Below are 15,123 nucleotides of genomic sequence, written 5' to 3' on the forward strand. Positions count from 1 at the left end.
CCGCCATGTCGACATTTGAAACTGTCGTATAAGGAAAGATAGAGAAATTAAAAGGGGTAGTTTTGTAAATTGGCCAACAGGGGTAGATTTGGAATTCCTTATAGTTTAAAGAAGGGTGAATTTACAAAAGTTTGGTAGCATGAAAGCATCTTAGACTTTTGTATAATTATTTTTAAAATGTTCAATGTTCTTTATTTTGAAATTTTCTTTACCATAAAACCTATAATATTATTTGAACTTTTCTTCAATCAATCATAACAAAAGTAGCAAAAGAAACTATTGCATAATTTTTTCAAAATAAATATTTTCAAAAAATAAAAGAAAATGATACTAAGTTAGATTAGTTCAACATTTTAGGCATATGAATAGTAATTTTTATCCTTTATATTTTCATGTTATATAAGAACATTTTTACTATGAAAGAAAGAAAAAGCAAATTGAATGACGTAAATAATCATAAGTATATATAATTTAATAAAAATAGATCTGCTTTTTCTTATATTGTTGTAATTAATATTATTATTCAAAAGTACCAACAATAATGAAATTAGGGTTTAGGATATGTGGTGGAGTCCCACAATTATAGAGGCACAGCTATCAATTATTTCTATTTGTATAAGTTACTTTAGTATCTTAACAAAATATAATGTCAATTCTAAAGATTTTTTTTTTTTTTTTTTTTTTTTGAGAATTAAACTTCAATCTATACACAACTTGCACGTACTTTGATTATGTTTAGTAAAGAATCTAATCGAATTAAGATATTAAATGTTAGGAATTAAGATATTAAATATTAGATGATCTACCAAAATAACTTAAATTCATCCTATTTGAACCAATAAATTTAAAACTAAATATGCTTAGAGGTATTAAAAAAATTAAAAGAAAGCAACTTCACAAAATAAATTAATATAAACATGTAATGACGTGTCTAATTATGAATGACGATAACAAGTATATTATGACTATCTCTTTTTCATCCTGTTCTCATGGTTCAAAATCAATTCAAGGAGTGAATCAATATTTTTTTATATCAAAGAAATATTTCAAAATATAACAAAAATAATAGTGGTAACTAAGTAACCAAATTTCAACATATTTATTTACTAATTTAAAATTTATTTTTATACTTTTTTTAGAAATATCTCACAAAATTAAGTATTTGATATTTGTGTGATATTGTTGTTTTTTTAATACAACAATCATACTAATTATCATTCAACTAAATTCAACGTAGACATGTCAAGATAAAACGAGAAAAGTTCCATAAAAGAATTATAGAAACTGGAACATGTTTTATTGTGCAACTAAAAAGGAGAGGTGCATGAAACATGGAGAGAGTGATAGGACATGATTTGTGTATATATATATATAATGACAAATGAACCTTCTTTTACTTTGTAGAGATAGACTTAGCACAAAAAACAAAGAAGTGACATATATGGGCAATCACCTAAGTTTATTTGCCATGTCCATTACAAAATCTTGCCATATCATCACAACAATCCAAGGATGATTGATTTTTTTAAAAAAAAAGAATTTTATGTTTATCATTTTGAAATTTTGATAATTAGACCAATAACCACATAGATTGAAGGTTCAAATACTTGTTATTGAATTGAAATATACATTAATATGTTTGTAATTAGAAGAGTTTAACATTAACAATAAAAGTTGGTTAATATCTTTTATATCTTCTATAAATAGATATTCAAAATAATAAATCGTAGTTACCAATCTCAATTAGTTTAGGAGCAAAAATAACTCGATCAGAAATTTGGATGATTTTCATAAATTTATTTGTTTATACAAGTACCTTATCCATAATATATAACTAAAACATTGATATTATCAACATAGATATCCTAATCCATATAAAGAATGTTGTATAGAATGCACAATAAACCACAAAAAAAAGGGAATGTTAGGGATTTGATTTTTAAAGATATAATCCAAAGTCAAAACAAATATTAGGAATTTTAATAATTTAAATCCTTGGTTGTTTCTGGAAGCTAACCTTTTTTTTAATGGGCATAAATATAGTTATATAACAATTAGAACAGTTAAAATAAAATAAAATAAAATAATAATAATAATAATAAAATGTTCTTAAAAAGAGGAGAGAGAAAAAAAAAGGCTTAATATTTGGAAGACCCCACCTATCTTTTAAAAGAGAAAAAAAAACATTTACAATATTCATTTTGCTTTAAGAGAACTTTGCATTAAATCATTTGTATTCTTTTTTAGGAAAAAAAAACAACAAAAGACCTCTGCTTAATTTCAGGTAATAAAGTAAATTGTGATATATTTTGAAGAAAAAAATTATTCATTTTACTATATTTGAAGATGACATCAACAAAAAGTAACCAAAGCATACAAAAGAAATCAACAAATAGAAGAAATCACTGAAAATTCTAAATTATAAAACTATGAATTCCAGATCTAAAATTTAAAAATTAAAAACAAAACACAAAATCTAACACAAAAATTTTCAAAATTTGAAGTACAAAAATTAAATGCAAATAATGTGAAAAGAAAGGGAAAGTATAGTAGAAATGTTTGAGTATTCCAATAAGGAGACAAGAGTACTGGGTTTAAACTAAAAAGGAAAAAGGGTAAATTTGCTAAGAGTGGAGCATCGTCTTTGAGGTCAAATCCCAATTTTCGGCCCTGGATTTTCAGATTCCCTTTATTACTTATCTTTTTTTTCCTCAATATGATATACATGACAAACAAGGTCAACTTAGTCAACTTAGTGCTAGAGAAAAACATAATCCGACTAATTAACTAAAAAGTAGGTTCAATCTATCATAGTCACCTAAATGTTTGTATGTCAAAGAGTTGTCTTGTAAGATTAGTTGGAATATAAGTTAATCCAAACACTCACGAATATCAAAAGAAAAAAAATGCAAGTTGCCTTCTTCTAATCCAATTTTGAGTCCATCACTTCATCCTATGATCATACAACTTCAATTTTGTATTTAATGTTCGTAATTAAAATAAAACGTGGAATAGCTCAACCAACCTACTAAATACAAAATTCAGAATTCAAGGACCAAATAATTTAGACTCCATTCGGGATGAATTTCTCTATGCTTTTCAACCCTTTTACTAGTAAAATGAAAATCATGGTAAAAAAATAGAGAGAAAATGCATTAACCTATCAAAATCTGATATGGTTAACCTATTATCCCAAAATTCATCCCAATGTCTACATTAAACCAAGAAGTGCAATACTATATTCAACCTAAACAACCAACAAGAAGTTTCAATGATCATCATAGTTATAAATGTAAAAAGAAAAAAAGAAAGAAAACATAAAATTAATTGACATTTCCTATATGAAGCAATGAAGACGCACATGAAACCAGCTATCAATACGACTGAAGACAAGTAAATGTATAAACCAACCTTTTGTGTCGTATCCAGAGGGGAATTGTTGGCCTCCAAGCCTCCACTTGTACTTCGCCTTCGGCAACTGCATGGTCCAGATGAATTAATGCGATATGACATAAATGAAATGAAGCTTAAACCTTCATTTTTACAATCAAAAAAATATATAAATACCATTCCTTGAGAATCGTATAACATCAACAAGTGTAATGTAATAGTAAAATGAAAAAGAAGCAGAGTCCTCTCAGGGTAGAAAATTAAGTTTAGCATTCAAAAGGGCAGATGTTACGGGAAATGTCTAGCATGGAAGAGACATACGGCCACAAAAGTTGAAAGTAGGGGATGACCTAAAATATTCAAAAAGCATACAATGTAGCTCCATTTCATTTTTCAAATCTAAAGCCTTCCTCTTCGATAAAGTTGGGCATATTATTAAACCTAAATCTGAACTTGAAAAAAAAAAAGAAGAAGAAGAGGAAGGCTTTATCTTGCAAAGAAAAGCTCCAAATAAATTACAAAGAACCAGCAACATGACGAACAGTACAGTGACGTATGAGCCAATACGAAGACAAAAAGATAAAAAAAAAAAAAAAAAAAAAAAAAAAAAAAAAAAAAAAAAAAAAAAACAACAACAACTCAAATGTCTCGCCAAAGCTCCAATCTCGTCAATTTCATACTTCTCCTTAGTGAAGTTTGAAGAACAGTTGTTAATCAAATCCACCACCTCCCTACATCAGATTCAACCACAATAAAAGAAGAAGAGACAGAAGAAAGACAGTTGAGACACCCAATAATCGCATGGGCTTCCAACAACTAGGCGAACCAATCTTGAGCAAATTACAAAACCCTATTCAAACAGGAGATCCAAGAGAACCATGAATCACCCATTCTACTCCACCACAACTCTTCTCAAAGTTCCATAAAGCATCGAGATTCACCTTCGAATGAAAACTAATTGGAAGAATAGTAATAGAAATCTGGTGATTTTCAAGGATAATTTAAAGTTCTAAACTCTGGGCAAGTTAGACGTAAATCTAAAGAGACCAAGAAGAAAGAAAACGGAACTACCACCATCCTTTTATTGATCAGAAGACCCAAAAATCAATGCAAGTGAATTCAATATTACAATTTGCAAAAATGAAAAGATACAATATGATCTTCATAAGTAACCCATTAGAGAGAAGATTCAATCCAGAAGCCAATTCCAATGTCCAGCCAGTTAAGGTTTAAGAAAGAAATTCAAAGTCCAAACTTACAAAATTTTACTCCTTTGAACAAGCCAGAAACTTATCTCAGTCCAAAGCACAGTCATTTTATTTCAGGTTATACATTTCTTTCAGAATACAATCCATTATGGATATGGATTGTTGAGCAAGTTCACTTACCAAAGTGTAATACGATTAGACATGAAATTCAAGGCACCAAGGCATGTGCAGTGAGAAAATGGGATCTAAAGAGCAACTTCAGTTAAACAACTACATTCATCAAGCTCCCTAAAATGGGAATAACAACATATTTACCTTTCATCCCTTAATTTCAACCAACCATGACAGTTTTTAAGCAACAAAACCATCGGTTACAGAACTAGAAAGTCATGAAGATATTATAAAAAGACAAATCAATTATTCGAAGCGGCTGCATCCCTCTCAATCTGCTGTACCAATTGCTTGGTTGCAAACATGTTTTCATCAAAGTATTCTTTATAAGGGTGGTTCTTTGGAACAAGTCTTCGAAATACCTCAAATTGCTTCTCAGCCTCATCATTCTTCTTAAGCAGGGTATAAAGAATTCCCTGACACAAGTATGGCCTAAAATCCCTCGGTTCTTCCCTCTCAAGTTCCTGGTAATCTTTCAATGCTTCAGAGTAACTTCCTTCCATAACTTTAATCTGAGCTATCAAGAGCTTAAAATCCCTTTCCTCAGACTTGCCTTTATATTTTTTGCAATGTTCCAGTGCTTCTTCAACCCTAATCAGAATCGCCTTCAACGAATCAATATCTGATGTTTCTGTTAACATAACAAGCCCATGATAAGCCTCAACTTGAAAAGGATCCTTCTCTAAAATCTTCTGAAACTCCTTTCTCGCTAATTCAGAGTCACCCACATGACTATGAACGTTGGCCTTCAACACAAGCCATTCTAAATCATTGGGCTCAAGTTTTATTAAACGGTCTAGAATTTTAATAGCTTCAGGAAACTTCCGAGCCTTAACATTTACCTCAATGAGCGATTGAAGAGCTTCAACATCATTGGAATTGTTCACCAATTCTTCTTCAAGTACCGTCTCTTTCTCTCCACGAGAAGCTTCGTCTTTCGTCGATTCCTCCACGGACTCCACCGTAGGCGGAGGAATGGGAGCTGCAATAGCAGGTTTTCCGCAAAACCGCATGAAAAACAAAGCAGCGGCCGTGGTAAGAGTAACGCAGGTGGTTTTAAGGACTGATGAGGAAATAGGGTCTAGAATTTGGGTAAGTGAGGACCTGGGCCGTCGCGGAGTTTGGAAAACTGAGTCAAGGGAGGACGATAGGAACGAGGGAAATGCTCTGGATGATGATTTAGACGACGGCGACGGTATCGACAGTCGGGTTCTGAAGCTAAGTGAAGAAAGTGGTTTTGAAAACGACGGTAAGTGGTGGCAGTGTTGCAGTCTTCCAAGAGATTCCATAGCGGACGGGAGTAGAGGAATGGGATATACAGCGCTCCAAAACCCTGATCACGTTGCCCACAAGGTAGAAGATGAACAATAACGATGACGGCCGTACAGAAACCTTGGTATAAGATACCGTCTACGACGTCGTTTAACAGGGAAGACAAAAGAAGCCATACCTTATTGGCGCCATTTTCGAAAAAAATATTTATATTTGCAGGCCTCATTTCTTAGCTCACAAAATCTTTTCTTAAACTGTTTTTTATCTCTCATTTCAAGCTTCTTCTTTCGAGATTAATAATATATTTCGTACTGTTTCAAGTGTTAAGTTTTAAATAAATTTATTTTCTTGAATGTCATCATTAAATTTCTATGCTATAGCACATTTTACAAAATCGTAACTAAACTTGATAACAATTGAAAAATAAAAGCATCTTAGTAGAAAATTTTAAGAATAAATAGGAACGAATTTCAAGTATATTAAAAGGAAAAGAAAAAAAAAAATTGAATGCTTCTTAAACTTTTTTTTAAAAAAAAATCGAATTTTACACAAGTTAAAACTTAAACAGTTATTATTTTTTAAAAAGAAAAAAGGAAAGAGAGAAAATAATATTAAACATGAGAAAAGAACTTAGGTTTCTTATCGATCAAAATCTTGTTCGTAATTACTACTTTATTGGTGTTTTTTAAAAAACAAATCATTTTGAATAGAAAAAAAAATATTAAAACTAAAAACTTAAAACGTCATAATTTCTGGGGGCCTTTGGGTTGGTCGTTCAAAGGCATAAAGAAAACGCCATCGTTGCATGATGTTTTACCAATTGCCTGGCAATAAAAAACCTGAAAGCCGAACACCATCATCAATTGATTGCCAGTAACTTTCGTCATTCACATGGTCAAAAACCTCCTACAAATAATTGGCCTTCTTCCCAATTTCCTATCTCCAACAGAGGTTTCATATTTTTATATATATTCAGCAGCCTGTTCTCAATCGTTTCCTGTTACCTCCATCTTCGTGTTTGGCTTTCCTATTCTGTACCTGTTGTAACCGAAAAACGGTGGGGCAAAGCTCATTCACTCTTAGACATGCTCTTTTCGGCAAGTCTTGCCTCTCGGATTTCAATTCCACGTCAGTCTTTAGTTTGCTGTCTACATTCCAACTGTTAGTCCTTGTCCAAGCTTACCTGGAAATAACGAACTAGCCAGAATACATATCAATACCAAAAAAGAAAAACAAAAGAATATTAGTACATTACTTTTGTGGTTTTGCATAAAAACCTCCACAACCAAACTGGGAATTTATCAGGAATAGATATGGTAATATGTAGAAAAGGAAAAGGGGGGAAGAAAAGGGAATGTGATAGATCATCTTTTTGATTTTAACTACACAAGAATTTTGACGATTACAAAAGAAAAAAGAAACAGATAATGAGCTTATTGGTGAAACAATTCATCACTTTAAAGTTTCTTTCTCCCTCGATAGCGGCTCACTCTTTGATTAAAATGTGAATGAGAGAACTACAAGGGGTAACCACACCTTCTTAGATCCCTAGTGAAGAAAGGATGTCTTAGTGCTTCTCTTGCCATGAGCCTCTCTGCTGGATCATAACGTAAGAGGCCTTGCAGGAGATCAATCAAATCACCAGCCGAGTGATCAACGTGCTGCATTATAAGGTTCTGCATAGAACATTTCATAAGAGACCACTAAAGAATTACACCTAGGATTACAAAAAGAAATTGATGGCAAGTGAAAATGAGAGATGGAAATAATTACAGGCAGCCTCAGCAGCTTCCAGACTGCTCTCATGCTTTCTCGAGATGTTGCACTCTGGGGCCAATCTAGCTGCATGCCTCGCCTGAAGTATTTCTCAGCACGGCGACTGCAAAAGTTAAAACACAAAAATAAACGAATGGTGAGGGCTTTGTCGAAAATTCAACCCAAAAATTAATAAAAGGAGAACAAAATCCTTACTCTGCACGCAGAACCATATGTTGGGGCAACGGGCCCAAAACCTTCTCCATCATGGCAAGATGCTCCAAGTTCTCGTGCGTTTGAAAAAGTGCCTCACCCTGCTCATCAAACAAAAGAAAATAACAAAATGGAAAGGTTAAGAAAATCCAGAACCTAGTTGTAAAATTAGCTCAAACTAATCAGAGAACATAAAATGGAAATTCATAATCTCCAAAAAAATTTAAAGCAACAACTTAATGTGGCCAATTACCAAAATAACTGCAATCGAGATATAGGTCTTATAAATTTTCTCACCGCAATACATAATGGTAATATTTATCAGGAATCTTCCAAAATGGAAGGGCCAAAACAGAAGGAAAGTCCTATTTACCAAACATTCTTGGTCACAGATTGAAATTGAATCGAAGTGCAATTTGTTTGAGGATAAACAAAATCTAATCAAAGAACCAAATGTTTTAACCTAGTCTACAAGAAGATACTCACAGAACAAAGTTCAACAAGTATGCATCCGACACTCCATAGGTCACAAGGATAATTCCAACCTAGACCTGCAGGCAAAATAAAAACAGTGTGCAGTTAAAGGGCAAATCATAGCCAACGAATAAACAAATGTTACAGCAAGAGAAAAAATGTACCCAGGATAACTTCAGGTGCCCTATAATGACGTGTTGAAACAATATAGCTGTGATCTTGATGTTCAGTCGTGGTACTTCCAAAATCAATGAGCTTGATTGCAGCTGACTTTGGAAGATTCTTGAAATAGGAACCATCTTTCACTGAACGTGATAAAAACTAGAATGCAGGAGGTCAGTTTTTAAAGAGAGCAACATATCTCAACCATGCAAGAATATTGTCCTTCCATGACTCCAGAAAAATTGAAAGCAAACCGCTATACCTTATGATCTGGGACTCTAATGAACTCTGAGGAAACAAGAAGAATATTCTCTGGCTTCAAATCAGTGTGAATTAGCCGTAGCTCGTGCATAACTACAGAAAATCATTTAAAGGGCCAGTAAGACAGACATCCGTAATGTATATGTTATTTCATGCTCCAGCAAACAAACTGCCATGATTCAATAGTCATGATAAAAGAATACTTCAGTAAGCAATTCCAGAGTCCACCTTACGTGTATTTGACATCAAGTAAATAACAGAAAAAATGCAAAAATTATTCACACACATGCTACAGACTCCAGAAGTTGTCTGGCAAACTCCCGAACAAGATCAATCGGAAATGAACGGTAGCTGTTTTTGCGAAGAAAATCGTATAAGCTTGGTCCAAGCTTCTCAAATACCTGTCCAAACCATTTAAATTCATCCGCAAGTTTTCTTTTAACTCACACAATACTCAGGCATGCAGGAACTAGCATTGCCCCTCCAAATTAATCAAATCAGGAGATATTAACAAATACTTACAATACATATATGATTACGATAGTCAAACCAATTCCGAATTTGCACACAACTGCAAAGAATGAAACCACTTATACTAATATTTACATGAAACTTCTCCAACAAAAGAGTGAAGTAAGATTCACCAAATCTTACCGGGTGCCTCCAATATCATGCCTAGCCAGCCTCTGAAGGACATCAATTTCAATCATGGCAGCTTCACGATATTTGCTTATTGATCGAACAATTTTAATAGCTACAACCTCTTTTTTCTCACTATCCAAGCATTCTAACACTTGCCCAAATGTTCCTGAAGGAAAACAAAAATTTTAAATAAATAAAAATTAAAAATAAAAATAATAAATAAAGGTTATTGAAACACTGTGAAATAGAGAAAAGAAAAAAATAAAAAATAAAAACCAAGAAAATATAGTAAATAGGAGCAACAGTGAGAATAAAGGCAAATTAAGTTCCTGAAAATGTACTGACCTTCACCCATTTTGCTCAAAATTGTGTCTGCAGATAGCATAAACAGAAGACATAAGCTAATTACAGTGATATCAACAATAAACACAAATTATCAAGAAATACAATGTAGGAATGTTTTAACCATCAATTACCACATTCAACATTAAATAACCATATAACTTCCAAATTAGGAACAAATTCCAACAAATTTACCATCAATCTGATCCCTCTCATAAGTGTAAAGTGTACCAAACGATGACAATTAGAAAGAGCAAATGCATGCACTACACTCAGAGAACTGGGAGATGCTTACAACGAGGAGTTAAGCATTCTCCAATGGAAAATACATAGTGGCCATCTTTATTATCAGGCCTCCATGGAGGCGATCCAACGCGTGGAGCTCCTCTGCAATACATGGACGGATATGCATAATTGGGAACTTGCCCATTCCCAAATTCCTGCCCGCAGTATGGTGGTGGAAGAACCTGAATTCATAGAAGTCATATGTCAAACACAAGTCCCGGTCGTCAAAGCACAAACGCTTTGGATTCTAGGGGCCATAATATGGACAAAACACATAAAAAGCCGAAATCCATTTCCATGATTTGAAAAGTTCACATCTCCATTCCAAACGCACAGCTATTTTATAAAATGGAAAATGAATTACAACAATTACCAATTCCTAAGAACAGAAATTAAGGTCTAAAAAAATAATACAAAATAAATCTCATAAATCCCGAGAAGCATTACCTTCGGAGGAGGAACAGGAGGAGGCATATCCCATGCTAATCTCTGTCTCTTCCTCGGACGTTTATCCATGTTTTTGTGTGGAAATTCAATAATCCTCTGAGTCTCCATTTTGCCTGGTTTTTCCCCAATTTTCTCTTCTTTCTCGAGTCACACAGAATTCTCAGAGAAGTCGAAGGTCTCAACAACAGAGCTTCAATCGAAAGATCGATCCAAATTCCAAAAAGTTAAGAAAATTGAAGAAATCAACTAAAAAGGATGACGGAAATTCAACCTTCGAAACCCTAATCGTGGAACAGATCTCGAACAGAAGTCCGAACCAGTTCGGGATTAACCCAGGTTGATGATCAAGCTAACCTAACCAGGAATAACGGTTTATTTTCCTAACTATGGTTAAGAACAAGTGGGTCCCAACTCATAGCAAAATAAGAAAAATGAAAAATTGGAGGGAATATGAAAATGGGTGCTTTTTTCGTTGGCGCTCGCCCACTATTTTTCCTTTCAAAACTTGGGCCTCAACGGCCCATTAATAAACTCAAAAAGACCCCATTGCCCTTATATATATTCTATTGCAAAGTAATTACACGGTGTCGTTTGCAAAAATAGTAAAAAATAAATTATGACAATAGGACCCATATCACTACATTTTTCTAAATTTTTTTTGTCATCTAATACAATTTTCTTAATTATAATGATAGCAACTTTTAGAATAATTATTAAGTATGTAGTAATATTTTTAAAAAAATTATAAATATAGCAAGGTCAATCAGTGATCAATCCTACCTAGTCTATCAGTTATATACTCTTGTTGTTGATAGATTTTGCTATATTTACAATCTTTTTAAAGTGTTGCTATATACTTAATTATTTTGAATATAATTTTTATATTTACAAAACTATCCCTATTATATTTGGCTTGAAATAGGTAGAAGATTTTTGATACCATGCATGTTAAATTACAACAAATTACGTATTGACTCAAAGTTATAATTTAATAGCTGACAGTAAATCTAATATAGATCATCTACCAACTATCGAATGAAAAATAACACACCTGATATGAACATGCACTTTGATTCTCTACTAATTAATATCAACTTTCCAACTTAAAATAACATAGAAGAAATCGATATATTGTTTAGGTGTTAGAAAATTCATGTGTTTGTATTTAGGCTATTAGTGTAAACAAGAAATGGAGAATGTTAAACCACATATCAAATGAATTCATGGAGACGAAGTGGAAACTTCTTCTAAAACTTCTAAAAGCTCGTTAATCACCTTTTAAACGAGGCACTAAAGGTTTTTGTTCATATATACTTCTTTTAAGTTGTAATTCTAACTTATCGGTTGATAAATCTTACATTAGATCGTACATTCAATTACTTCATTTTCTTCGCTTCCTATCTCAAAGAAAATAACATTCTTTGTTTTAGTTTGAATGACTTCCGGAGCCACATGGGCAAGTATATATATATACAAATATCTCATACATTATATTATATATAACCTAACTAGCTCGTTACATGCATGTGTTGTAAAGTCATTACACGATTAATAAATAGTTAATCTTCACAAAATATATGATTGGAATCTTCCACTTACCAAAAGAGATTATTATTATTATTATTAATAATAATTCAATGCATACAAAAGAAATTACGAACTCTATAATTTCAAAGTAGTGTATAATAAACTCAAGTCGACAATCAAGAATGATGAAAGCCATTACGATAGCATAACATATAAAATTTTATAACTTCTCTAAACAAATCATTTTATAAATTGTTGTGTCTCTCAATTTCTCTTTTCTTTTCTTTTTTTTTTACTTATTTGAGTATAGAAAAGAAATAAAAAATAAAAAGTATTAGTCAATAAAATTTGTCCAATCCCTATTTAATTTTCAATCAACATTACGACTTTTTTATTGCACTTTAATGAGAATGTGACAAAATCATTAACATCTTTTTTAGTTTGTAATTATCATTCACCGATAGTGTTATTTTAACTCTACATTATTACATAATGTCATTGTCACATATAAAAATAAAATCAAATTTTGACATCTTATTGTAATGGTAAGATTTTGACATCTTACGAACTTTCTTTAACACTGTGTATTCTAAAATTAATCGAAAGGGTCAATATTACATTTCAAAAAGTATATAAAGTAGTTACACATGGAAGCCACTAGACAACCAAATACTCATACATATATTGGAAATTAAATAAATAAACCAACATTTCACACCTACTAAGAATATTTGTCAAGTTTACAAAGTTTTGGTGAGGAAGAGAATTACAATTTTATGTTATAAACATAAACTTTGGTTGGATTAATTAATTTAATATTCCAAAGTTGGGTGGTTGAAGTTGATATTTATGTAGAAAAAAACTAATATACACTTGAATCATGCTTCAAACTATATTGGTGTTAAACAAGTAAGATTAAGCCAATTGAATGTCATTGTTTAGGGGGGGAAACATTGAATAATTAATAGATAAAACCAATCAAAGAAAGAAACAACTTTTTTTTTTAATGGGTCCAAAATGCCAAAAACACAGGAGATTCCATGGAAATGTGAAGAAGAGACAGAGAAGTTAGGACAACAAAATGGGATTTAAATTGAGTTGAAAAGGATTGATTGATCATTTGATTATTAATGTTAATGAGTATGATTAATGGGAGGTTCATCTCCCTAACCTCCAATAATTGTTATCATTTGAAAATGGGGTTTTACTTTTTCAACCAAATGGGATGTTTTGTGCATAAACTTTGCCATTTGGGTTGGTTGGTGTGGTGGGTTTGTGCTTTTTTTAACCAAAAAAAAAAAAAAAAAGAAAACCTTGTGGGAGATTCACATGTTTTAGGTAATGAAAATCGAGAACCGTTGATTACTATGATTATAAGATAGAGGTACAATAGACTGCTTCTCTTGCTGTCAATTGTTTTGAGATTAAACATCACGTTGTTTCTCTGTTATGGTATTAATGTTTCCTTTTAAGCTCAAACAAATACTAAGTAAACGAAAACGAGTTATTGAATTCGCATATTTGAACAATCACGTCATGTGTCTCGCCACCTAACTAATCATGTCAAAAAGTAATTACATGATAAAACCGGTCCATCCCTTTTGTGAATTGACGAGTAATTTGTAACACATGGGATATGAATAATTAGGGTTTGTTGTCTCAAATATAACCATCAAGGGTTTAACAATAGAAATGTTTTGAATGGAAAGTCATTGCGTGTTAATTACAAATATGAATTATATATACCATAAATATGAAACGAACATGATTAAACAACGAAAATAATTTTAAACAAACAATTACATACAAATTGTCCTTTTTTATCTTTCTCTTCAAATAGTTATAAATATTCAAGTCAGATAACGTACGTAGAATTAAAATCTCATTTAAACTTTAATTTTTTTTCTATCTACAAACATAATAAACTATAATTTTCACGGACAGCATTCATAACTTCGTGTCATGGGGCTAGTGGACTAAAAGTAGACCTATGGTTAAGTTATGATTAAGTACATGTGTGGTAAGGTCAAACAATGACAACCAAAAAAACTTGACTAGGGGACCAATGACAAAATCAAAAGATAGTTTAGTTAATCCTTTTTTTTCTTTTAATTTCTATGTAGTTGTTTTCTTATAATAAATAAATATATACACACAGATGTATATAATACAAATTATGAAGTGAGCTTTAAGGGTAGTGCTTTGGGCACTCATAATAACACATTCTCACAACAATGGCCCATTACACACATTTGAGCAGAATTTAAATTAACTAAAATTAATTAGCCTACAATTCCAAATCATTTCAATGATTAGTCTATCTTTCCCCAACCACTAATCTCTCATTAACTAATTGTAAATAACATTATGTTAATCCCACCTCTTACATTATTCCATCATCAAGCAATGATTAGCTCAACTTCTACTCTCAATACATTTTTCTCATTTCAAATTTATGTCATCATTTCCACACACATATATGTATATCCCATCCTTTATATTATTTCACTGATTTATATAAATATTTATTCGTTTATCACGTCAAGTGTGAAATCGATCAAGATATTTGTGGGTCAGTTGGATATTCAACGCGTAAAAGTATAATTTTAAAAATATGTGATCCAAATAAAAGTAGGGTTGATGCAAATTTCAAATTAAACAAAGTTTAAAAGCGTGTTTGATATGATATATTCTAATCAAACCGTAAAACTAGCTATAGTTGTTCACTGAATACTAGGGTGAATGTAAACGATCGGTTGTTCATTTATGAATTTGTTTTATGTTAATTTTTGTATGATGATTATTTTGTAATATCGTATCATATATATAGTACATATTTTAATTTTATAAAATAACGGAGAAAGCTATATTTCGTATTGTTTTCATGTTTTCCACTATTTAGACCACAAAGTTCGCAACCAAACATATCTTTGTTGAATTCAGGAGATCTTAGAGCATAAAACAAATTTTGAAT

The 15,123-nt window shown here is 31.7% G+C and overlaps 2 protein-coding genes across 3 annotated transcripts; both read right to left on the bottom strand.

Moving 5' to 3' along the window:
• Positions 1 to 4,844: 4,844 nt before the first annotated feature.
• LOC103486414 (protein SLOW GREEN 1, chloroplastic) lies at positions 4,845 to 6,058 on the bottom strand. The gene has a single exon (XM_008444365.3). It carries the CDS (start codon positions 6,056 to 6,058, stop codon positions 5,012 to 5,014), a length of 1,047 nt encoding a protein of 348 aa, XP_008442587.1. The 3' UTR covers positions 4,845 to 5,011.
• On the bottom strand, positions 4,845 to 10,949 carry LOC103486413 (serine/threonine-protein kinase AFC1). 2 transcript variants are annotated; one of them, XM_008444363.2, is made up of 13 exons: positions 10,623 to 10,949; positions 10,186 to 10,357; positions 9,894 to 9,920; positions 9,561 to 9,714; positions 9,429 to 9,477; positions 9,193 to 9,307; positions 8,908 to 8,999; positions 8,648 to 8,804; positions 8,496 to 8,560; positions 8,013 to 8,110; positions 7,815 to 7,920; positions 7,578 to 7,717; positions 4,845 to 7,224 (listed from the first exon to the last, which is right to left on the bottom strand). In XM_008444363.2, the coding sequence occupies exons 1-13, from the start codon at positions 10,728 to 10,730 to the stop codon at positions 7,221 to 7,223; spliced, it is 1,287 nt and encodes a 428-aa protein (XP_008442585.1). In that variant the 5' UTR covers positions 10,731 to 10,949; the 3' UTR covers positions 4,845 to 7,220. The 2 variants fall into 2 exon arrangements, with proteins under 2 accessions (XP_008442585.1, XP_008442583.1); XM_008444361.2 differs by having other exon boundaries at positions 4,845 to 7,238.
• Positions 10,950 to 15,123: the final 4,174 nt, after the last annotated feature.

The sequence above is a fragment of the Cucumis melo genome, chromosome 4, assembly GCF_025177605.1.
Source record: "Cucumis melo cultivar AY chromosome 4, USDA_Cmelo_AY_1.0, whole genome shotgun sequence".
In the NCBI taxonomy this organism is placed as follows: domain Eukaryota; kingdom Viridiplantae; phylum Streptophyta; class Magnoliopsida; order Cucurbitales; family Cucurbitaceae; genus Cucumis; species Cucumis melo.

What these genes read in the sequence shown, in the direction of transcription:
- LOC103486414 (XM_008444365.3), bottom strand. Translation starts at nt 6,058, where the DNA reads ATGGAATCTCTTGGAAGACTGCAACACTGCCACCACTTACCGTCGTTT.
- LOC103486413 (XM_008444361.2), bottom strand. Translation starts at nt 10,730, where the DNA reads ATGGAGACTCAGAGGATTATTGAATTTCCACACAAAAACATGGATAAA. An exon ending in CTCCTGTTCCTCCTCCGAAG is followed by an intron (nt 10,358 to 10,622) that starts GTAATGCTTCTC and finishes CTATGAATTCAG; the next exon opens with GTTCTTCCACCACCATACTG. An exon ending in TTCACTAGGGATCTAAGAAG is followed by an intron (nt 7,239 to 7,577) that starts GTGTGGTTACCC and finishes TATTCTGGCTAG; the next exon opens with TTCGTTATTTCCAGGTAAGC.